This window comes from Excalfactoria chinensis, chromosome 1, assembly GCF_039878825.1.
Source record: "Excalfactoria chinensis isolate bCotChi1 chromosome 1, bCotChi1.hap2, whole genome shotgun sequence".
NCBI lineage: Eukaryota > Metazoa > Chordata > Aves > Galliformes > Phasianidae > Excalfactoria > Excalfactoria chinensis.
Genome location: NC_092825.1, coordinates 22583795 through 22607454, shown reverse-complemented (window position 1 = coordinate 22607454; position 23660 = coordinate 22583795). Strand labels below are relative to the sequence as shown.

General features: G+C 41.7%; 3 protein-coding genes and 1 non-coding gene across 24 annotated transcripts in view; 1 reads left to right on the top strand and 3 right to left on the bottom strand.

Annotated features, from left to right (window-relative positions):
* Positions 1-16972, bottom strand: part of LOC140259881 (uncharacterized) — a 35565-nt gene extending 18593 nt beyond the window's left edge. The window contains exons 1-10 of the mRNA XM_072351617.1: positions 16892-16972; positions 13684-13853; positions 12858-12985; positions 7536-7569; positions 7384-7456; positions 6128-6188; positions 5556-5765; positions 5233-5381; positions 4386-4467; positions 366-451 (exon numbers count right to left, since the gene is read on the bottom strand). Coding sequence (XP_072207718.1) covers positions 366-451; positions 4386-4467; positions 5233-5381; positions 5556-5765; positions 6128-6188; positions 7384-7456; positions 7536-7569; positions 12858-12985; positions 13684-13853; positions 16892-16972 — 1074 coding nt within the window. The remainder of the gene's footprint in view (positions 1-365; positions 452-4385; positions 4468-5232; positions 5382-5555; positions 5766-6127; positions 6189-7383; positions 7457-7535; positions 7570-12857; positions 12986-13683; positions 13854-16891) is intronic.
* The window catches only part of LOC140260438 (uncharacterized), a 93531-nt gene that overhangs the window by 20366 nt on the left and 49505 nt on the right, over positions 1-23660 (bottom strand). For 19 of the 21 annotated variants that reach the window (XM_072352853.1, XM_072353348.1, XM_072354483.1 and 16 more), the window contains 2 exons: positions 23511-23556; positions 20356-21634 (listed from right to left, as the gene is read on the bottom strand). The exons of 1 other annotated variant lie outside the window; for it this stretch is intronic. In XM_072352853.1, coding sequence (XP_072208954.1) covers positions 21486-21634; positions 23511-23556 — 195 coding nt within the window. In that variant the 3' untranslated portion in view covers positions 20356-21485. Of the gene's footprint in view, positions 1-20355; positions 21635-23510; positions 23557-23660 lie in introns of those variants that run through there. One more of the 21 variants, XM_072353015.1, reaches the window with a different exon arrangement.
* On the bottom strand, positions 17203-17305 carry LOC140247514 (U6 spliceosomal RNA). Its single transcript, XR_011902697.1, has one exon. It is a non-coding gene; the product is annotated as a U6 spliceosomal RNA (small nuclear RNA).
* LOC140259783 (ankyrin repeat domain-containing protein 26-like) lies at positions 17587-19218 on the top strand. The gene is made up of 3 exons (XM_072351416.1): positions 17587-17982; positions 18222-18375; positions 18974-19218. Exons 1-3 carry the CDS (start codon positions 17614-17616, stop codon positions 19216-19218), a joined length of 768 nt encoding a protein of 255 aa, XP_072207517.1. The 5' UTR covers positions 17587-17613.

Here is a 23660-nt window from a genome sequence, read left to right as displayed (position 1 = left end):
CTTTGTCAAAGAAATAATCGCATGATATAAAATTTTGCTCCCAACTGAGTATGCATTTTGCACGGGAAAAAACAAAAAACCATCACATGACTGCACTGTTTCTCAGAATTGCACACAAGGAAAACCAGTGGTCAGTGTTTAAGCAAACCAGCTGGAAATGGACCTGCACAATGGTATGTATCCATCACAACTGCAAGCATTTTATACAACCATAAGAAGACAGTATCTAACATCAGGTGATACGAACTTCATGTGCAAGACTCATTTTGCAGAGCCGTTTCCTGACTGCCAAGATTTCTTTTCTTTTAACTCGTAATACAGTTTATCAATTCAGATTATAATTCGCAATATTTGGTTTCACATACCTGCCTCCCATAGTTTGCACTGGCATCCTTGACCATCTCTTTTTCAGCTGATGACGACACATTAATGATAGATTCCGAGCACTCACCTACAGTGAAAAAATTACATCTTTATAACGAACATGACTTATTACAAAGTATTTATACCTAGAGTACATCCTTTTGTACTTTTTGTGCATTTGTGAGAAAACAGCACAAACTAACACAGCTTCTCAAGTGTATGATTTACAATTTGAACATAATATTATAATACAGTTTGAAGATGCATCTGTGTGAACTAATCTCTCTCAGGGCATTTTCCCTTTCATTCACAAGGGAAATTTGATGAAAAATCAGTACAAATGGTCAGAAATACACCTTTAAGAATCTCAAATGGTTTACTGTTTACTGAGTTCAGTTTTGGGCCCCTCACTGCAAGAAAGACATTGAGGCCCTGGAACGCGTTCAGAGGAGGGCTACGAAGCTGGTGAGGGGTCTGGAGCACAGGCCTTATGAGGAGCAGCTGAGGGAGCTGGGATTGTTCAGCCTGGAGAAGAGGAGGCTCAGGGGAGACCTTGTAGCTCTCTACAAGTCCCTGAAGGGAGGTTGTAGTGAGCTGGGGGTCGGCCTCTTCTCTCGTGTAATCAGTGATAGAACTAGAGGGAATGGTTTCAAGCTGCGCCAGGGGAGATTCAGGCTGGACATTAGGAAGTACTACTTCTTAGAAAGGGTAGTCAGGCACTGGAATGCACTGCACAGGGAGGTGGTGGAGTCACCGACCGACCATAGGGGCGTTCAAGAAACGTTTGGATGTTGTGTTGAGGGATATGATTTAGCTGGGAAGCATTGGTGATGGTTGGACTGGATGATCTTTTAGGTCTTTTCCAACCTTGATAATTCTGTGATTCTGTGATATGTAGAAATATATTTATACATACATGACACACTGTATGCTATACAGTAATTGGCTAGATTCCTCTAGCTATTTTCATTTCTCCTTGTTTTGTGCCACAAAGGGTCTCATTTAACCCTTTTAGAATTAGAAATACGTGTACCATAGGAATTATAACGCTTTGCAGAAGAAATACAGCTTGCTGAAACCCAAACCCAAATATACAAGTTTGAGAGAAACTTGCACGTCTACTTCTTAATACCTGATCTTCGAGAAAGTACATGGACTTAAAATAAAAGACACAAGGAAGGATGAACAGAAAATACATGAAATGCTGACATAAAATGAACTATGAAAAGACTGTTTTTCCTGTCTAACTTAGCTATGTCCTATATCATCATTGGACTACATTTCACATTACTGCATAAAACAGACAAAACTAGAACTCAGCTAGAATACACAGAATCACAAAGGATGGAAAAGACCTCCAAGATCATGGGTAAACGAGGTTGCTAAGTCACTATCCACCATATTTAAAGAGTGGTGGCAGTCAGGTAAAACCCTCAGTGATTGGAAAAATAGAAACACCACACTTGTTTTTAAAGAGCGTTAAGAAAGGAGGTACTTTCCAGGGTCTAGACAACCTTCTATTATGGAGTGACTAGAGTGGAGGATAAAGAAATAGCAACTGATGTTAGCTACCTTGAATTAAGACCTTTGACCTGAGCTCAAACAGTACACTCGTCTCACTACATTGGAGAAATATGATGGATGTATTCTTTGGTAGATAGGGAAGTGCTGCCAAGTGGTTTATCTGATATGTCAGTGAAAAGAGATCACATCCAGAAGGATACTGACAGCCTAGAGAAGCGGACCTTATGACGTTCAGCAAGGCCAAGTGCAAGATCCTGCACCTGGGTTGGGCAATCATCAGCATCAGCACAGACTGGGAGAAGTCCTGTGGAAAAGGACTTGGGGATGATGCTGGATTAAAGTTACATATAAGCTAACAATGCATGCCTGCAGTCCAGAAAGGCAATTGCACCCTGGGCCACAAAAAAAGAGGCCCTGCATGGCCAGCAGGCCAAAAGAGATGGCTGTCCCCTTCTACTCCACTCTTTCAAAACCCTACCAGGAGCACTGAGTTCATCTCTGGGGCCCCCAGCACAAAAAATCTTTGGCTAGAGCAGGTCCAGAGAAGGGTCTCAAAAAACAATTTGAGGATTGGAACACTTTTCCTATGAAGAAAGCTGACAGAGTTGGTGAATATAAGAGTTTGCAGAGACCGTATCATGGCCTTTCACTAATTAATGGGGGCTTATAAGAAAGACTTTTAACTATGGCCTGTACTGATAGAGCGAAGGGTAACAGTTTTAAACTAAAAGACAGTTCAGATTAGATATAAGGAATAAATTCTTGATGAGGGTGAGGAGGCACTGGAACAGGTTACCCACAGCAGGGAAGTTGCAATTAGGTGATCTTTAAAGGTCCTTTCCAGTCCGCTTCTATAATTCAATGATTCTAACCATCTTTCATCCATCTTACAGAAACACTATCACCGCAGAAGAGAATCTCCTTTTCTTTATGCAAACACGCGTACATTTTTTCTGGAGGGAAGTTTAACCTCTATTGTCGTCAAAAGAAACGGTACCTTTTTTCCCAAGACAAGGATGTCAGACAGCTTGGAGCAATTTCCATTCCATACTTAGAAGTTGCAATAGGTTTCTGAACTCTATCTAGTCATCTACTTCATATGCTTGCTTATATAGGCTTTCACCTGATTTGTAAATTTTGGGGGCTCGTTGTAGAAATTCTAAGACCTTAATAGGGAACTGTTTTGTATCTCGCTAACAAATACTTAAATTCACATATATCAGAATGAAGAAACTAAGAACCCATGAAGGTTAGACATACACTCTCCCATGTATAACGTACGATCTAGCTGCTTCGCTTTTATTCTTCTTTCCCAACCAAAAGGAATACCTGCCAACTTACTTCCACTCACTACCTCCCACCTAAACTCTCTTTCCCATGTCCTTCCCCTAGCTCTAAACTCAGCGGCCAGTTTAAACAAAACATGAGAGGATGGCTTTGGAAGAGCATATGCAATACATGTTTTCAAACAACTGCCACAGAGGTAGAGAAAAAGCCAGCTAAATAATCGATCATGCTAAATGAAGCATAAGCCTCTGAATCGCCCATTCTGTCCCACCTGCAGCTCCTGGACAGCTTCGTTTGAAGATTCCTAGCCTGGAATCAGACACAGGACATGATTCCTACTGCCCCTCTACAGATTGGTATATTTGGCAATGAGAAGGAAATGAGTTGCAGGAATGAGCAAGACAGGAGCAATGGCAATCACTCTGAAAAGCCATAACTGCCGATTCCAGCCTGGATGATGACTATTCATGTTTTTGCAAAAAAAAATCTCTTTGAACATAAAATGCACAAAGAGAAAAGAGCATGCAGCCTGAGTGCTTCTGCCAGACCTTCTGTGCAGCATCTGACCAATAGCTACACACGTTCTGAAAACATCTACAACAGCATGCTGTGCTCTGGAGACAGACAATGGAAATAGGATCTTCTGCTCTGACACCCTGCGGTGAGTACCAAAGCACCCAACTCTCTCTGAACCGGTCATGATCTCCTGCATTTTACAGCTGAACAAGGTTAGATACTGGAAAAGTCTTCTTGGAGTTTGACTCAGGTCTGCTCTTGGCTGAAGCCCTGAAAAACCAGTTTTTTAATCTGATAGTATCCATCAGAATGGGAAACAATATTGTCACACACGAGATACAGTAGACTAGCTTCTTGTTTGGTTCCGACCACATCAAGGCAAACACAGCAACTAAATTTATAAAGAAACTTGCATCATACACAATCATATGGAACCCAGCACCACAATTTGTGATTTTTAGGAATGAAGAAGAAGGAATAAAATCTGTAAACTTTCTCTACCACAGCAGGCTAGGGTTGACAGGGAACAGGAAAGTTTATTATCTTTGAGGATAATCATCATTTACTAAATTTACTGAGCACTTATAGAGGAGCAATCAGGATCAATACTTAATTAAACTCACTTCTCTTATTAGCAGTGTCTTCTGATGCTTTACAGACTTGATGTTTATTACTGCAAACAGAATGTGTCATACCCCCCAAAACTGCCGTTTGCAGCTTCCTTCCAGTAACTTCCTTCTCCTGTTCTTCTTCTTCGTTCCATTTAGGTGACTCCTTCTAAAAGAGATTGACCAAAACAGATGAAAAGCACAGAAATCAGTATCTACTTCACCACCCATTAACAGCTTGGAAAACGGTTTTCATGAGTAAAACTAAAATGAAGCCTAGTGCAACAAGGTTTCGAAAGGCCTACAATTTTTAGTGGGAATCTGCACAATTAAACTGCAGAGCCTCAGGCTGTAAACTTCATCTCTGGCTATGCAAAACTTCTGAGAAGCACTTCCTTGTGTCAATCTAACTGCAGTTTCATTGATATTATTCAGGAAGTCATTCCTTCTTTCTGCCTACCTAGCTCACAATTTTATTAGTTTCCTGCCCTCAATTTCATTCAAAACTTTCTTTTGTTTCTTCAGTTCCAGTCATTACCCCATGAATTCCACTAAATAGGTCCAACATTTAACGGGCATTATCCATTCCCTCAGTTTTACGTAACAGAAAGTCCACAGATTCCAGAAAGAGTGAAGTTTCCCATCTTTTTCCTTCAAAACCTCTGCAGTCTCATAGTAAAAGTATTGAAAATAATGTCTGAGTTTGGCTATGAGCAAGATATTTTCAGTATCAAAATACAATGATTGAAATACAGTTATGTGATAAGTATTAACAGGAATACAGTTTACTGTTGCTTGCCTGTATTGCCCTCAACAAACCCTTGCAATTGAATCATCCCTGTACACTTACTTTTGTGCTTGAGGAAAATGCTGCCCTTTGATTTTCCTCACATCTATCTAGGCCAAGGTTTACACATTTTTGTTTTAGTGCTACCTGGAATTTAATACGTATTTCTTTACGCTGCCCTTCTTCAGCATCTTCATCATTCATGAAGGAGCTTGGTCTTTGATTTCTGTTAAATATCTTCTGTAGCATGCTTTTCTTGTTGCAGCTTTCATCATGCAACCTTTCGTAACGTACATCTATAAAAGACACAGGAGTATCAACAGACTCTTCAATCTTTTCTTCAGTTTTTTTAAGTATTTTCTGAGAATCACTGGAGACGCTTCCAGCTCCACACTGGGCATCCCCTTCATTCTCAGCATTACTAAGATAACCCAATTTCTGATCAACTTCTTCTTTAAGTTCTATTTTACCTCTCTGCTCCTCTTCCATTATGTCATTAGACTGAGTTTCTTCCTCTTCCTCCACTTCTTCCTCTTCCTCAAGGCTGCTTGAATCTGAGACATCTTGTTTCAACAACTCTCTGCATTCTCCTCTCTTCAGATTTGCACCTGTTGGTTCTTTTTGTTTGAGGCTTTTCTTCTGTGACTTAAGGTTTTCAATTCTAGAATAATCACCACCTCCTTAAAGCATGAGAAAAGGAAAGAGGAATATGAATCAAATGGGTTATATAAATAGCAACAGGCATTTTACCCATTTAAAACACAGGAAAATAGTCATCTGGGACTGTATGGAAAAGAAGCCAGGTAAGGGCAGGATGGGGAAAGGACACATCAGACACAAAGGCTTAGGAGTGGACTCGGTATCGTCATTTTCATTATCTTACTTGTTTTACTCTGAAATGACCATCTGTTCTGTTCTTATAACACTACTTTCCTCAATTATTACAGCCAAGTGAAAACAACAACAACAGCAAAAACCCAAATGAAATTACTTAGCAAGTTCACTTTTGTATGTCATTGTATTATATATCCAAATAACTTACCAACATTCCTGAACTTTTGGAGAACATTCATTAACATCCTCAACTTACGCTTCTGTGGCTTCTGCAAATAAAAATGCATTTTAAAAGAATTATTTGGTCTGGTTTTGTTTGCTTCTTTGTTCTAAGGAAAATCCTTTACTTACATCAGATCTTGAACAGTAATTTCAACCAGGCTGTCCCCTTTTGAAAGGACTCAGATGCTTGCTAGATCCTTCAACTTTAATTACACAAACATTCCTCTTGTATACAAGACAGTGACTATTCAAAACTATCTGTAGATGCATAGCAATTCTAAGAAAGTATTTGAATCCATAGGTAAACTACAACTACACTTGGCATAAATTAAAGTTCCTGAAGCTTGAAGAATAAATTAGTTACTACAACTCCACTTAGTGAAATGTCTGTAAATTTCAAAATAATGCTAGAAATATGAATCACTTCCCCTAAAAATCAGTGCAAGAAAATAGAATAAATTTTAAAGTACACATGCTTACATCTCCAGCATTACAGAGTGCGCTGAACTACCAAACTAAAGTTCCTAACCACTGCAGAATCCCAGTTCAACAAACCAAATACTCCAGACATCACTGAAAAAATTGGTAATCCTTAGGAACTTTCATAAAAACAGCAGGATCAGCACATGGAGCTTATAAAGAGTAAAATCCAGGTATTCAAAAAAATGAAGAAAATCATGCAGTGTGAGATCATATACAAGCATGGAATGTCATCCCACAGGAGGAAGGAAGAAATAAAGAATAATTATTTGAGCAGCTCAAGCATTGAGCACTCAAGGAACCTAGTGAGGAAGGAAAGAGAACCAGGTGATACCAATTTCACTAGATTTTGATAAATAAATGTTCTTTTCCATTATCATGTTCTTTATCATTCTATCATTTAAATTAGGGGAAACAATAGTGAAGTTTGAAAGAGAACAGAATAGGTTAGTTATTAACTTATCAGCTCCTAGGGTTTACAAATCTCACTCGATGAACAACTAATACAATGGGGTAGTTTATCTAAATATCTACTCCTCTTTCGCCTCAACCCACAAATCTACTGCATGTTCTGCCAAAGCAACAAGTTTTTAGGAAAAACTTAGAGCGGAAGAAAGGTTGGCAGATGAGAGACTCTTCTTATACAGAAAAAAAAAAAAATAAAAAAAGAATTGGATGGAAAAAGAGTTTCCTTCTATCTCAGAGGAAACTGCCTTCAAATCACTTATTTTATACAACTATTTTCCTCTAAAGGCATCATACCTTGGCTGTAAAATCCAGTTCTTCTTCCTCAGAAGTATGCCAACTGTCATTACTGCCCTCTTTTTCAGATCTTCTCCAAAAACAAAGCAAAGTAAGTACTGGTCCTCTCAAATCATCCCCAAATAAGCGTTTGGTATTTTCAAAAGACTCACCTTGTTGAGTCTCCTTGGGAAATGTCATCCATTGCTGTTCAAATAGAAATCGATGTGTTGAAATTAGGTCTTGCACATTAACCAATACAGACATTTAACATGGAAAACAGTTCATACTAGTATGGAAAGCTGAAGTGGCCAATTCAATAAAAACAGCATGAAGGAAAGTGTTTACAAAACAAATACTTCTTCAAATCATACTGAATTGTAAAAATAAAATAATAACAAACAAATCAGAGATATCGACAATATCTACTTTTTTTTTTTTTTTTTTTTGCTGCCCTACCTTGCTATGGATTATAAATAGATATATTTATAAATATAAAGAAAATCAAAAAGCATACTCAGGAGCTATAGGTTCTCCCTAGGTAGAAGAATCACCAGCATTTCTCTACAGTGAATCAAAAAATGATATACGTGAGACAAAAGGAGCATTACCAGGGCATGCTATACTACAAGTTTTTACCAGTTCAGTGAAGGTAGTAACTCACACCTAAGACTATAGGATAGGTCAGGTCAAAAGGGATCTCCGGAAGTCTCTCAGCCAACTACTTAAAGCCAGCTCAGCTTTGAGGTCAGGAGAAGTTGGTCAGGGTTTTATTCAGTCTAGTCTTGAACACCTCCGAGAAGAGAAACTTCCCAGCTTCTCTGTTTTGCCATCCTTATCACGGCAACACTTTTCATCTCCCGTTAGAAACCCTCGTGCTTCCATTTACACCTCTTGCCATCTTCACTGCCTGTCAAGTATCACAGGGAAGCATTTGGCTTTGTCTTCTCATCTGCATGGGACGCTGCAGTTAGGGCCCTTCAAAGCTGCCTCTTCTTCAGGCTGACTAAGTCCATTTTCTCAGCCCCCTCTCACAGGGCAAATACTCCTTCACAAATATGATGGCTCCCTAGAGAATTAGCTTGCTACTGAAAGATCAACCGCTCCTTTAGAAGGAACTCAAAATTACAGCCAAGGCACAGTCAAGCGAGTGCCAAACAGGGGCTGACCATCGCTTCTCTCAGTCTCCTGGCTTTGCTACTCTTAACACAGCCCAAGCTGCAGCTCTTAGCTGCCAGGGCACCCTGCTGGCTCATGCTCAGCTTGCCTTCTGCCACGTCTGTGTCCTTTCTCAGCAGAGCTGCTCCCCTGCCACGCAGTCCCATCATGTTTTGTAGGAAGGGGCTTTTTCACCCCAAATGCATCTTGCTATTCGCCCTCGGTGGATTTCTTAAGATGCCTGCCAGTCCGTTTCCCTGGCTCACTGAAGTCCCTCGGAATGCCAGCTCTGTGCTGAAGCATATCCAACAGCCTCTCTTATTTCACATCATTAGCAACCCTGATGAGAGTGCCCTGCAGTATATCCCTCAGGTCACTGATGTACTACTGAAAACTGCAACCTAGGAACACAGCTTTTGAAGAGCTAACACCTCTAAACAACTAAGACATAACAGAAGGACTTTTTGATTCCCAGCACAGAAGGGAAAACAATCATATCTGATCTCCACACAGAAATCATAATTCCTGAAGTTTCTGAACTAACTGCTAAATATTATAACAAAATGAAGTGTTACTACTAACAACCTACAAATGAGTGTACAAATTTTCCCTTTCCTAAACGCAGTCCATGTGAGAGCATTCCCTCATCTGAACACAGCTTTCTGACGATGCAATACAGTATAAATGTTCAAACAAGTCTCACGTAGAGAAAACCTAGAGGCTGAAACTTCCCATCTGAGGGCATCTTAAGTGGTTCAAATGCTAACAATTTGAGTTTTGATATTTTCCACTACAGAAAACACTGAACATTCTTAAATGCTAACGGAATACTGCTGCAAGTAAAGCTAAATAACTAACTCAGTGCTATGACTCTATCTGCTAACTTTCCACGCAGAACAGAAAATTGCTGCTGCGTGGAACAGTTAAACTCCGGACGAATGACTTCAGTTACATCTTCAATGAGTACCACTAGGAGTAAGGAAAACAGCTCATTAAATTCTGCTTTCCACATATAATAAACATTGCCAGTGATCAAAACCAGGTCCCGCTATCCTTTACAAGGCGAGACAGGAATTAGATGAGATAGCTTTCAGCAACACCAAAATCACAGCCACGATGCACTGACACAGAAATGAGATCTAGTCTCCAGGGACCCGTTTCCACTTTAATGAAGCCTACATCACCATTTCTAAGCAAGAGGAGAACAGATTACAAAACAAACAACCCCCAAAACCAACACTATCACAAGTGATAAAAGCAAACGCCAAATTCAGTAATAAGGGACTCATGCAAAACATGCAAAAGGACAAAAGCTGCCCCAAATCCACTCTAACTCATAGAGCCTAAATCATCAAGATACAGATCTGCAAGATAATAAGCACCTATGATGTGCAAGTATTGGTGCATCACAAGACACGTCGTATTTAAAATACTACTGTGCAGAATGAATACCTTCCCTTGATTCGCCCGCCTGTTCTCAGTGTCTGCTCAGGAGACCGTTGCATTCCTACATCCATTAAGGGAAAGGCATGGAAAGGACAGACAACAGTGACATCAGAATAAATGTGGAATCTCAGAAGTTTGGAAAACACAAAAAGCACACAGACAAAGCTACAGCACTGGGAGAATGCACTGTGACTATGACATGCATCTGTGTGCACATGTACATCTGTGTGCCAAAAGAGAAACTGAGGAACACCATCCTGGCATCAAATTCTTTCACAACAAATCTGTTACTTTTCTCCGGAGCAGAAGGTTGTCCTACTTACGTGGATTTTATCACATACACATGCAGTGGTGTGGAAAAACAGCTACTATCAGAAACATACACTTAAGAGACAGTTCAAAAGAATCATCGGATGGCTTGGGTTGAAAAGAACCTCAAGATGGTTTCTCATCCCTTCTGGCTTTTCTCCGTTTCCTTAAGAGGGAACGCAGAAAAAGTTTTGTCTGACCTCAGGAGATATAAATCACACAGAAGTGCTAGTTTACTTTTCTAAGAGTTTTGCAATGCTGAGACAATTCCTCTAATCATAGAATCACTCAGCTTGGAAAAGACCTTAAAGATCATCAAGTCCAACTGCAAAGGACTCAGGGAAACACTGAACAATACACCAGTATGTGCTGCAGTGGCTAACAATACCGTCACTGCAGACATACTAGGAATAGGAACAGCACAACTACTGTTATTCTCAAAAATAAACTCCCACTCAAAACCTAAGAGATCGGTCATTCAGTATGTTCTGGAAGCCAATTTGGCTGTGAGTAATAAAAAGGTTCATATTCTGACATCCAAATAATCATGGGCAAACTTGTTAAAAAATGCTGACCTGTTCAACATTCTTCAGAATCTTCTCTTCTAATTAGAAAGTACAAAAGGAGCAGAAAGGATAAGGTCAAAATTTTACATTGCGGAAAAATAATAGAGAAGAGCAAAAGCCAATAAAAGAATTCCAAAGTGGGTGTTTCTCTGGTCCCTCTCTCAGCATCCTGGCTTCTCCCCTAAACGACACTTTTAAGACTGTTACTGTGGCATATTAAAAGGACTCTCACGATGCAGGCTGTGGATGCAATCAGAGACTGCAGAATTAATTCCAATATTGTTTCTACTGTGCTAATAAACCTTCTCTCTGCGCCCTCCCACTCCTCTGCTGGGGTCATCCTTAAAAGACCGAGCACAGGAAGAATCACAGAATGCTTTGGGTTGGAACAGACCTTTCATATCATCTAGTTCCAACTCCCTGCTATAAGCACGGACACCTCCCTCTAGACCAGGCTGCTCAAAGCCCCATCCCCCCCTGGCTTTGAAGGCTTGCAGGGAGGGAGCATTTTCAACCTCTCTGGGCAACCTGTTCCAGTGTCTCATCCTCCTCACAGTAAAGAATTTCTTCCTGATATCTAGTGTAAATGTACCCTCTACTCGGAAGAAGAAACCCTCAAGTCACATATTTTAAATTAACCCAGGCCTGTTAGTCCTTACAGTGGGGAACCAGAGCAACTATCTACGTGCACGGAAGGTAGCAACTGACTGAAACAGTTTGGGTGAAAACAGTATTTCAATGATTAAACCAACTGCATCGAGCCCCACTGAAAAACAAGCAAACAAAACTTCAAAACCAACCTACGAAGAAACTTCTTCAACCACTGTCTAGTTCAAAGCAACTGCTCCTACGTCAAAGGCAACATCACATGGGTCTAGAAATCTATTCTTCCATCTGGGATAAGTCCGGGAAGAAAAAATATGCCATGTGTCCTTTGTTCATATTTCTCAGTCTTTATAATAAAAAAGCAATGAATTGTGTTTCAACAGTCTGCTGCCCATCTGACACGATTCTCACACAAAACCCTTAAAAATAAGGAACAAATAAAACCTCGTACGTTGGGGCCTGAAATGTAAATTGCAAGGCAATTTCTTTCATATTAAAATAGCAACTTTCTAAGATTCCTTTAGGGCAATGTGAGCTTATAAATGCTGCCTGGATCTTACAGACTCACTGAAGGAATGTATTTCTTATATTTACATGGCAATGAGAAAATGTAACAGTGTTTCTGGATCACAACGTCTTTTTTTTTGTCTTTTTCTTTTTTTTTCATTTTAAATAAAACTAATTGAAGAAAAGCATTACTTTGATTATAAATCAAACCATGTCCAAAAAGATACAGTACATACAAACACTGTACTGTTGTTGCTCAGGAAGTTACTTTTCCAAGACAATTTTTGTTCATGTCTCCACAGCACAAACAAAAGCAATTGTACCTGAAGGTGAGAAATTGTCTCTCACAAAAAAGGAGCTTTACACAGGTGCAACTATTAAAATTAAAACAAAGTGACAGAAATCCAGCGGTAATCAACAAAAGATGCATCTTCTTGCAATTCATCTGCTGCTTCGCCGCTACAGAAGATAAAACTACCATTTGGGATGAAACTACAGCTTCTGCAATTGGATGTTCTGAACAACAATCTAAACGAGCCTCTCTGAGTAAAATGGCACACCCAAAAAACACAATGCCACTTTAACCTAGTTTGTTCCTTCTCTTCCCTCCTCCCCCTTGCTAAAGGGAAAATTTAAATAAATGGGCAACTTGATGGGCTGAAAGCGACAACTGTATGAGCAGATGGATGTAGTGCACACAAATCACAACTGTCCCCACAGCCCGTGGAGATGCAGTGTAAACTAGCAGCAAGCAAACACATTCCTAACACTTCTTATGACAGTCCACCTGATGCTTTCACTGAAGTCCACACTGAGCACGGTAAATTTAAAAGATGCAAACTAACCTAAGGAAGGGGCCACCACGATTCTGCCCATTAGCTCTACCACAGTTAAGTATCCTACCTTCTCTGCTCAAAGCAGGTGCACCCAACGTAATGCCAGTCATCGGCACTGGGATGCCTCCCGTGGCACCTGCACAAGGTTCCCCAGTGCTGTCATGGTCTTCATATTCAGTCAGGTCTTTACTGAGACTATGGAAAGCAAAAGAGGAAATGCATTTGGGAGAAATAATCCCACAGCTGCACACAACACTTAATGGAATAATAAGAGCCTTGTATTATCCATCCTAGACATAATCATAGCCAAAACAATTTGCATATTCACTAAGTGTAACATACTCTACTTTTTGCATAACCGTAACATACTCAAATACTCTGGACACGTCTATTTGATAGATGCACATCCAGATCTTTGAGGTTGTTTACTTCTGCCTGGTACCCTCTGCAGTCCAGTTTTTACAAATACAGCCACTCTTATGAATGAACACCCATGGGTAAAATACTTATCCGTAGGAGGAGTAAAGCTGCTTAGTAATTTAACAAAGGAAATAACAGCCAGATCTCCTCTGAAACAAAACACAGGCGGTTCCTGGTCAGTGGAACTGAAGACAGGAATAACAAGGGTTCTCTTTTGAGAAGAGTTTACAAACATTTCAGTTTTTCAAGTTGAACTTCCGTGTCTGTGGGCTACAGACACATTTTAATAGTGTATACTAGGCAGACATCAGCTTAGCAACCAACACTTGAAATCTTACAGAGAATCTGGAGCAGAAGCCCTTTCCTCAACTTTCAGATTAACACCAGACACATAAACACATCGGAGCGGCCGCTACTGCCCGTCCCAGCCAGGTCAGGCAGCGGGGATCCCCGGCCCGGCCCGCCGCCCTTACCGCTGCGCCTTGTCGCGCTCCTCGTCCTCCTGCAGCCCCCGCCGCACCTGGGCCAGGTCTCCGGCGGCGGCCCCGCGGTGCAGCTCGCTCAGGTCGTTGCCGCTGAGCTCACACGCACCGGCGGGACGCGCCGAGGCGGTGCTGCCGGGCGGCGGATCCTTTTTCTTCTTCTTTTTGAAGAAGCTAAAAAACTTTTTCATTTTGGCCGGGCCGAGTCCCGAGCACTACGCGCAAAGGCGCCGTACGCTCAGGAAGGCATAGCCAATAAACAGGCAGCAGAGCAGCCTCCGACTCCCAGCAAGGGAGCCGCAGCGATGTTAAGAGCGTACGCGCCCGCGGAGAGCAGGAGCGTGCGGCCGTGCGGGCTCAGTCACAGCCGGAAGCGCCTAGCAACGGTGCGTTCTGGTGCCGATGCAATAGCAACGGGGATGACCGTCTGCAGGGTTCTGTTCCGCTGTATCAAAGCCCCTGTAGTTAAACTTCATTTACTTTTTCTTCCGGTAGAGGAGACAAGTGCAGTTCAGCTTCACTTGCATCTTTTGTGCACGAATCCTTGTTTCCAATACTTTTAAGATGACCTTCCCTTAGAAATAACTTTCAGGGTGCTTAGTATGAAATTTCAAGTTAAGCTGTATAAACTGAATGTGTACAATGATTTTTCCCTGCTGAAAAAGACTTGGGGCTGTGCTGGTGGAGGGCAAGCTGGACATGAGCCAGCAGCATGCCCTCACAGCCCAGAAAGCCAACCATATCCTGGGCTGCATCAAAAGAAGCATGGCCAGCCAGCCTCGAGTATGTAATCCTGCATTTTGATTCTGTGTGTTAAAACAGGAACTTAAACTGAGTGAGGAAATCTTAACACAAACAGCATTTCAGTACAATGGACAGCTGAATTTACTCAAGGCAGAATTGGCAATGCTAACTACCAAGCTAGAACAGACAAAAGAAAGCAAAGACAGGCTGGAAACAGAGCTTGAATCATTCCATTCCCACTTGAATGCAGTGCTCCAAGATCTCAAACGTCATCAGTCATTGAGAAGTGATGCCGAAAGACCATATCAGAGAGAACGTGATGAACGGCTTCGTTTACAAGACAAGCTCCATCATGAGCTCTCTGATGTGCCAGACAGCAACAAGAGCTTGTCTCAGCGGCTGAGTAAAATGGAAAGCAAAGGTAACAGTCTAGAAAATGTTGCCGTGCACAATTATAATCCAAACCCCATACTTGCCCAGGTGCTAGCGATACCCTCGCTAGGGCCAAAAGGACCACCGTGACTCATCAAGAAAGGTGGCAAAATGGCGTTTATTAGGAGTAATCAATACCTTATATACCTTACTACTTCGTCTACGCCCCCTAGGGCACGTTTGAAATGCGCACGCCCAAAGTACATCACTAGATAGGGGACGGAAGAGGCTGGTTTACTATCACCGTCACATCCCGAAAAAGCCCCGCTACCGCCTATATGCTTGTACTACAAGGTTCAGCCTCGTTAGCATCTACAACATCTCCCCGCCCCCCAAGACAACAGTTTATCCCTTTTCAATGTGAACACTAAAATCCCAAGTATAATCTACTATAAATTTGATATTATTCTATATGTTCTATGCAATATACTTATACTATTGTACTCAGCTTAACTGAATTACTTATCTACTTAGTCAAATCTAACCTTAATAAGACTAATACTAATCTTAATGCAACTCTAACGATATTAATATATTACTCTTATCATAACTCTATTACTATATTAATATATTACTCTTAATATAACTTACTCTATAAATTTATATAAACCTTAATATCTATTAATATATTACTCTTAATTATAACTTACTCTCTATAAACTTTATATAAACCTTAAAAGCTCTATCCGATATAATGAGTAGTGCAAGTTACATTTGTGCAAAATAAAACAATACCACAACTAAATGAAGTGTATAATAAGATAGTCCCTTTGATGTCTGGAGCCATCCGAGAAACAGTTCTCATCCGTGATGTTTTCTATTCTTCTTCATTCTTCGTCATTCTTGCATGATGCATCTTCTCTGTATGGTGAACAGCAGTCAAAGTCTTCTGTCTGTAGCCTCGATAGCGTCCATCAGCTCATCAGCACACGGCAACATGCACCATCATTACATTAACGTGTAATCGATATGTAGTGACTAGGTAACTAGAATCACACTCTATAGGATAAGAAGAACACATCCTAAAAGATAAGTGAAGTTGCAAATACAGATAAGTGTGAATCTACTGTTGGCTGAGACCCGACAATTCCAGACTGAATCCAGAAGGTCCCCGCGCTTGTTGTTCGAGCGGTACTAATCACCGAGACCAACAGCAGCAGAACAGTCTCAGGTACCAGATTCGGACTCCCCACCAACTGCTCCTGTAAGAAAAGAACTCTTATCCCACTTCCCATAGTCAGTCTTCACCAACCATTCTTGAGTAAAATGAGAAGTGAAGCAGGACCCATTGTCAGTCTTAATGTGACTGGGTAAACCGACCACAGCAACAGCGGTTGCCAAATGGTATTGGACTGCAGTCAAGCCAGACCTGACATGCTGAGTGACCGTGATGACAGTAGAGGAGGTACTCACAGCAATAGCCAGTCCTTGACGGGGAGACAAGCAAGGCTCCCAGATGACACCAGTTTGCCAGATCTGCAGTGACCCTAGGCCAAAGACAGGAGTGCTGGCAACTGTATCTGCTATTGCATTACCTCTGGTAAAAAGGCTTGGCACCTCAGAGTGACCATGCACATATAAGGATGCAACAGGAGCTGTGTGAGAGGCCAAGGTCTCTTCCAAAATTCCAGCAGCCTCTGAACTTGGGAAGTCCTCCCGGCCCATCCGGGACAACTGCTTGGCTGCAAAGATGGAGTAGGCAACAATGTTAGAGGGTATCATTCGCCAGAGGTGCATTGCGACCGTCACAGCCATCACCTCAAGCATCTGCACGCTGACCATTCGGTTTGTGAAGACAGCAGCCTGTGAACTACGGTTGGAGTCCTGCCAAACCACCATCCTGAGATCAAGAGTCTCATGCTCTACCAACTGAGCTAGCTGGGCCATTTCAAGGCCTTGAGCAGTGGCCCACTGTGCAAGCGATCCTTCCATGCAGCTCTGTAAGATCTTTTGCCAAGCTGCAGCCATTTCGCTAGACAGATTTTGGGGTTCTTTTGGGTCGGATCCCTTTAGCTGACCATACAAGGGCTTCATCAATCGAGAAGGTATCCCCAAAGCACCCCGAACCCACTGGAGGGCTCCTGCCAGTTTCTGCATATTCCATAGCTTCTTAACACGTGGTTGAATATCAAGACCCACCAGCTGCATCATCTCAGTGCTAAACTTATATTCCAAGCACTCTGCTCTAATTCCCTCTTGCATGTCTATACCATGCACAGGGTAAAAGGGATCATCTTGTTCAGCTGCCACATCCCTCCCAAGCTCAGTCATCCAACTTGCTGTCTGGGACACCACAAACTGCAAACATCCCATCCAGGATGCGCCGATCATTGAAAAAATATGGAACGCTTCACGAATTTGCGTGTCATCCTTGCGCAGGGGCCATGCTAATCTTCTCTGTATCGTTCCAATTTTAGTATATGTGCTGCCGAAGCGCAGGATGTGACGGTGATAGTAAACCAGCCTCTTCCGTCCCCTATCTAGTGATGTACTTTGGGCGCGCGCATTTCAAACGTGCCCTAGGGGGCGTAGACGAAGTAGTAAGGTATATAAGGTATTGATTACTCCTAATAAACGCCATTTTGCCACCTTTCTTGATGAGTCACGGTGGTCCTTTTGGCCCTAGCGAGGGTATCGCTAGCACCTGGGCAAGTATGGGGTTTGGATTATAATTGTGCACGGCAACAAGAAAACGAGCTTCACCAGTTGAAAGAAACACTTCAGGAAAAAACACTGCTTTTAGAAATGACGCAAAAAGACTTAAATCAAGCCCAGTGTCAAGCGAAAGAAAATGAGCATGCGCGACAAATTGAGAAAGACCAAGTCAGTAAATTTATGATAAAGCAGGAGTCTATGCAGGAACGATTGGCCCAGCTCCAAAGTGAAAACCTTCTGCTCCGTCAGCAGCTGGAAGATTTGCAGAACAAGGGGACCATCAAAGAAAAGGTTATGAATGATGTCCAGGACAGACTTCATGAAATGTTCAACAAACTCAGAGCTGATTGTGAGAAGCAGGTTTACCTCATGGAAGAGAGAAACAAGGAATTAAATACCAAGTGTACTGATTTAAGGGAACAAGTCTTTAAATATGAGACTGACAAAGTAGAAAGAGAGGTAAGCTATACAATTAGAAGAAATTAAAATGTTTCAATGCATAAAATGAATTTGTATTTCTAAAGCACATCAGGCATAAGTTATACACATAGGACCAAATCATGTTGTTTTCTTGTGCTTCACTGTTTTTTCTCTTAGAATTAAGGAGGATCGGTAAATGGATGAATTGTATAATATGGTCAGTTTAAAGGAGTAAAGTCAAGTTTCATGTTTTTCCTCATGTTCTTCTGTTTCCTTAGGGTGTGATCAGACAGCTGCAGCAGGAGCTTGCTGATGCTCTTAAAAAGCAGTCTATGTCAGAAGCTTCCCTTGAAGTTACTACACGCTACCGCAGTGACCTTGAGGAAGACAAAATTGCGCTTGCAAAAGGAATTGGACAGGGTGAAAACCAAGGTACAGAGATGCTGTAACTTATACGTATAAATTTGAGGGCGATTATTCCCTGTTTCTGGTGAAGAAGAGAAAAATAATGTTCTGACAGCAAGTATCAGAGAGAGTTAAGGAGGTTAGCAGTGATACCCTGTCATAATTCATGAAGCTGGTGAAGTCCTTGCCAACTGGCCTCCTCCTCTGTAGTGAAAGATAAGTGTTACTGGAATCATCACAAAGCCAACTAGTTTCTTTTGCAAGTAGGAGACATTCTTCAGCCCCACAGCATAAGTTCTTCTTGCGGCTCCAGGCTATTGCAGCAGTGTTCTTTCTTAACTTCTCAACTTGCCCCTTGTCATCTGTGATCACAGTCAAACCTGTGCCAAATCAGTAGTTACAGGATGTCTAGTCACTGAGAAGGTAGGATTGGCAGTGTCATTGCTCATAATGGTGTTATAGAAAATCCTTTGTACAGATGGGAGAGGCCAGTGTCACAGATGATGAAATATCATCTGTTACCATTCATTTGCTCAGAGAAATGAAGGCTTGACTGAATTGGAAACGATTCCAGTACTCTGGGTAGAGGGTTTATGTAGATACATGCAATATTCAAATTCTTCAGCGCTCACTGAGTTCTCTGTGCTGAACCTAACCTGGCTGCTGAGGATTCTCACTGCTATTTTACAGTTACAGGAATCTGAAGAACAGTGTATTCAGTCTGAGCATTGTGTTCATGACTTGAAGACTGTCCTAGATAGTAAGGAAAGAGAAGTATCAGCTTCTACACAGAAACTGCAGGACCTTCTGTTAGCAGCTTCTGGAACCAGTACTACCATAAAACAACTGGAAGAACACGTGCAGCGGTAAGAAAACAGGAGAGTGAAGCAAGGTTTTGCTTTCTGGGATTCTCTGAAAACGTCAGGATTGTCTTGTTGCATCATCATGGTAATACATGATTTTGGAAGCAGCTCTTGCTTTAAACTGCATTCTTTCACACCATTCTTTTGCAGTTGTTGTAATAGGCGTTCTCTAAAATTCGGGCTGTGACATTATAGGCCCCCCTCGCTCTGTGATAGGCTGTTAGCAGTGAATATATAAGGAGAGGTAAGACACAACAGAGAATCCATTTTACCCATTTTTGAAGCACTTCACTCTCAGACTGATGGTGTTTTATTTGGCCCTGGACAAGTGTGCGACAGTATTCACCGAGACGAGCTCACAATACTAGTAATCAGTGCAACAGATAGTTCATCATTTAGATTCTAGTATTTTTGGTGTCTGAGCACTCTCGGAATTCTGTACAATCTTAATGATCTAAAGTCATCAAGTCATCAACACTGAGTTTCTGTGCTCCTTCACCTCTAGACAAGAATCTTCCCCTCTTACTGACAACCAGCAGCACAGAAGCATATTAGGAAAACAAACAAACAAACAAACAAACAAACAAAAAACCTTAAAGAGCTCATATCTGAGTTTGCTAAAACAACCTTGCAAAGTGAAGGCCGCCACTTTCTGCACTTGCTTTCCCTGTGAAGAAATGCTGAACTGTACCAAAATGTGAGCTCCTCTTTGATCGCTGTGGCGCAGGCTGCCAGAGAAGGTTCTTAGCACCTCTGCCATCGGCAGGCTACAAATTGTTCAGCTCCTCGTGAGATCCAAAGCTGTGGGATCTGCTGGCCTCAGTGCCTACTGGAAGCTTGCCCACCACCTTCTGCTCAGGCCACAGAAAGAACTGCTCTACACTGTACGAGCATGGAAAGTGATTGTTAGCAGTACCTTTACTCCAGTCCCTGATCTTTACACAATGATGTCTCAAGTACCCCAGGAAGAAAAGGACACAAATGCATGCTGGCCATTTGTCTGATCTCAGGGCAGACTGAAGGCACCAGAAGGAGAGACGGAAGTGAGCAGAGGGCTGTAGCAAGCCATAGAGGCAAGGAATGAGGTGGAAAGCAAGTCAAGAAAAGGCCAACAGAATAAAACAAAGATGTACCAGATATGAAAGTTTATTAAATACCACGTTGGAACATAAATATCTGGAATTAAATATAGCATATTAGTGTCACAAAATACATTCATATAAAAAGGTGCAGAGAGCTGCAGCAACAGTCATTGCATCCCCCCACTGCTTGTTAACTCAAGTTGTTGAATTAGTGGGTAAAAAATGAATTAGTGGGTAAAAATTTTTCCAGTTTCTGTTTGCCTCAGTACAACCTTTCTCATGTCTTTGGAATGTTGAATTCATTTGTTGTACAATATCCCAGGAAACCCTGTAGACAAGGAATGAGCTCTGCAGAAATTAGCAAAACTGCTCGTCTTACAGACACCAAGTCCCACAGCATTACCCTGCACCTGAGTTGCAGCTATTGTATCACCAGCTGTTAGCAGCAACTAACAGCTGTCCCATCACACAAATAGTGTTAAGTGCCAATTGGACGGAAGGTTGAAATATGAATTTTCCTTCTTCCCACAATGAAGGTTCATCACGTGTTCATCTACCAACTGTGAATATCTTAAGACAAATCAAATTCTAATGGAAAATCCAACAAGGATACCAAACCAGAAATATCAAAAAGGTCACATTCAAGCTTTCTTGGCACCGCTACACACTCACAGTGTGAAAGTGACAGCAATGTAAAGTGCATTCTTCTCCACCTTAAACACTGGTAAAACTTCCACTTAACCAGCAGAAATATTCAAAGCATCAGGACTGAAACAGCTGGCAGGAATCCAATCAAAACCTCTTATGCATTAAAATAACACTGGAAACACAACCACAGACAGTGGAAGGGTTAAACAGAACCAAAGGAACGCTTCTGGTAAGACATGGAACAAAAAACGTGGAGCAAAATCATGCCTCAAAAACATTTTGACAGCTCCGTCAAGTTCAAGAACCAGCATTACTCAGGCTGATAGTAAGAAAAAATAGATATGGTTCTTATCCTGAGTGCAAAATAAACCGACTACCCCTCGGTGACCAACAGGTAAGTGCAGAGTGTCAACCTACTTAATACATTTAGAATTTATATTCAAACTGCAATAAAGATGTTTCCACACCTAAGCTACGGGATGGGAAATCACAGACCTCCTGTGTAAACAAATGATCTCCAGTACTTTTCCTTTTGCATTTTTATTTAGATCAGGTAATGTTGGTTTAAAACATCCCGGTACTCCTGTACCGCTCTGCAAAGGGGATCCTGGTCAATATTGAGATTTTTTGAAGATCCATCAGTTGATACCATTGGAGAAGCTCTAGCAGATCCAGTTTCAAGTTCAGCAGTGGCTGGAAAGAAAAGAAACAAGATTCACGCTGTTACTTTTACAGTAGATTGAGTCAAATCAGTCACTGTAAAAACATTACTGATAACTGATCAAGCTACGCTCTAGAGAGATATTTAAGAACTTCCAAGGAAAACACAAATCAAACAGGACAGGCATAAAGGAAGAAACATTTTTTCACATTCAATTATCAGCCAAAACAATTTTTAAAGCTAGAGAAAGAAATTCCAGGGTTTAGAAACAGAATGGTTTGGGCTGGAAGGGACCTTTTAAGATCACCCAGTTCCAACGCCCCTGCTATTGGCAGGGACAGTTCCCTCTAGACCAGGTTCCTCAGAGCCCCATCCAGACTGGCCCTGAATGCCTGCAAGGTGGGGCTACGCACAACCTCTCTAGGCAAGCTGTTCCAGAGTCTCACCACCCTTACCTTAGGAAGTAAAGAATTTCTTCCTAATATCTAGTCTAAATCTACCTACTTTCAGTTTACAGCCATTTCTCCACATCCTGTTCTTACATGCCCTTACGAAAAGTCTCTCCCCAGCTTTCCTGTAGGCCCCCATCAGGTACTGGAAGGCCACTGGAAGGCCCCCCCAGAGCCTTGTCTTATCCAGACTGAAGAGCCCCAGCTTTCTCAGCCCATTCCTTTAGAGGAGGTGCTCCAGCCCTCTGACCATCTCCATGGCCCTCCTCTGGACCCTCTCCAACAACTCCATGTCCTCCTTGTGCTGGAGGTTCCAGAACTGGACACGATACTGCATGTGGAGTCTCACGAGAGCAGAGCAGAGAGGCAGAATCACCTCCCTCTTCCTGCTGGTCACACTTCTCTTGATGCGACCCATGACATGGTTGGCCTTCTGGACTACAAGCACACACTCCACTGCTGAGTCTTTCATCAACTGACACCTGCAAATCCTTCTCCTCGGGGCTGTTCTCAAGCCACTCTCCACCCAACTATATCTTAACTTTCCCTGGCTAAACTCTCTTTCCACCACGGAAACACATCTTCAATGAAAGTAGAAAAAGATTTTCTGTACTTCCATCCATCAACCTTTTCTAGACAAGATCCCCAGACCAAGCAACTACTACGGCTCCTACTACACATGTAATTATGTTTGAAAATGCAAATGGGCACATGGCAGTGGGTTTCTGCCTATTCAAGGAAATTGGAAGAGCTGTGAAGCAACAGCTGGACTCTCAAGGGCTTCCTGCTTCAAAATAACTCTAGGCACAGCAGCAGTGACTCTGGCAGAATGAGAATTAGGAAACAGTACGAATTCTTCTCTGAAGACCTGGCCTTGTATTATAGAACAGACTTTACACAGCATATTAAAAGCAATCAATTTATGCTGTGCTTGCCTATACATTACTGAATGATTTTTACCTAAATAAAGGCTATCTTTTCCACTGATTCTTCGTTGTCCAAAGACAAGTACGACAACATGTCAGGTACAAGCAAAAGCAATGAAAAAGAGAGAGAGCAAAAATCAAGAACACCAGAAAATGTATACGGCATACTTGAAGTGCTGAACGCAATGAATGTATGCAGAAACAGAAGTAGTGACAGAAGTCTAAAAAATCTGATTTCCGGGCTTTTTTTTACATTTGATGTTTGTGCCTGAGGATGAAAGGTGACTTCAACTTAAGCCAATGTATCTGTGTGGGGGAGATGGTTTGCTCCCTGTGCTTTCTCTCAAAAGTAGCAGCAGAACATTCTGAAGAGTATATTGGTTAGCAGGAAGTTTTCCATTAGAGTTTTTAGAGTTAAAAAAAACCTGTGCTTCAAACAGCACAAATCTTGACAACTTCTGAAAGTAATTACGTAGAAGTTACAAACAGTCATCATCTTCCTTAAAAACACTGATGTCAGAGAAGCACGTTACCTTGTTCAAGTTCTTTACTGATTTTTTCATCCAGTTCCTTCTGTATCTAGAATTAGAAATAACACATGCATTATAAATAACACTGCACATTTTATTAAGTAACAGAAACCAACTTGGATCGCTAGGAAGGAGCATTTACCCCTCGCTCCC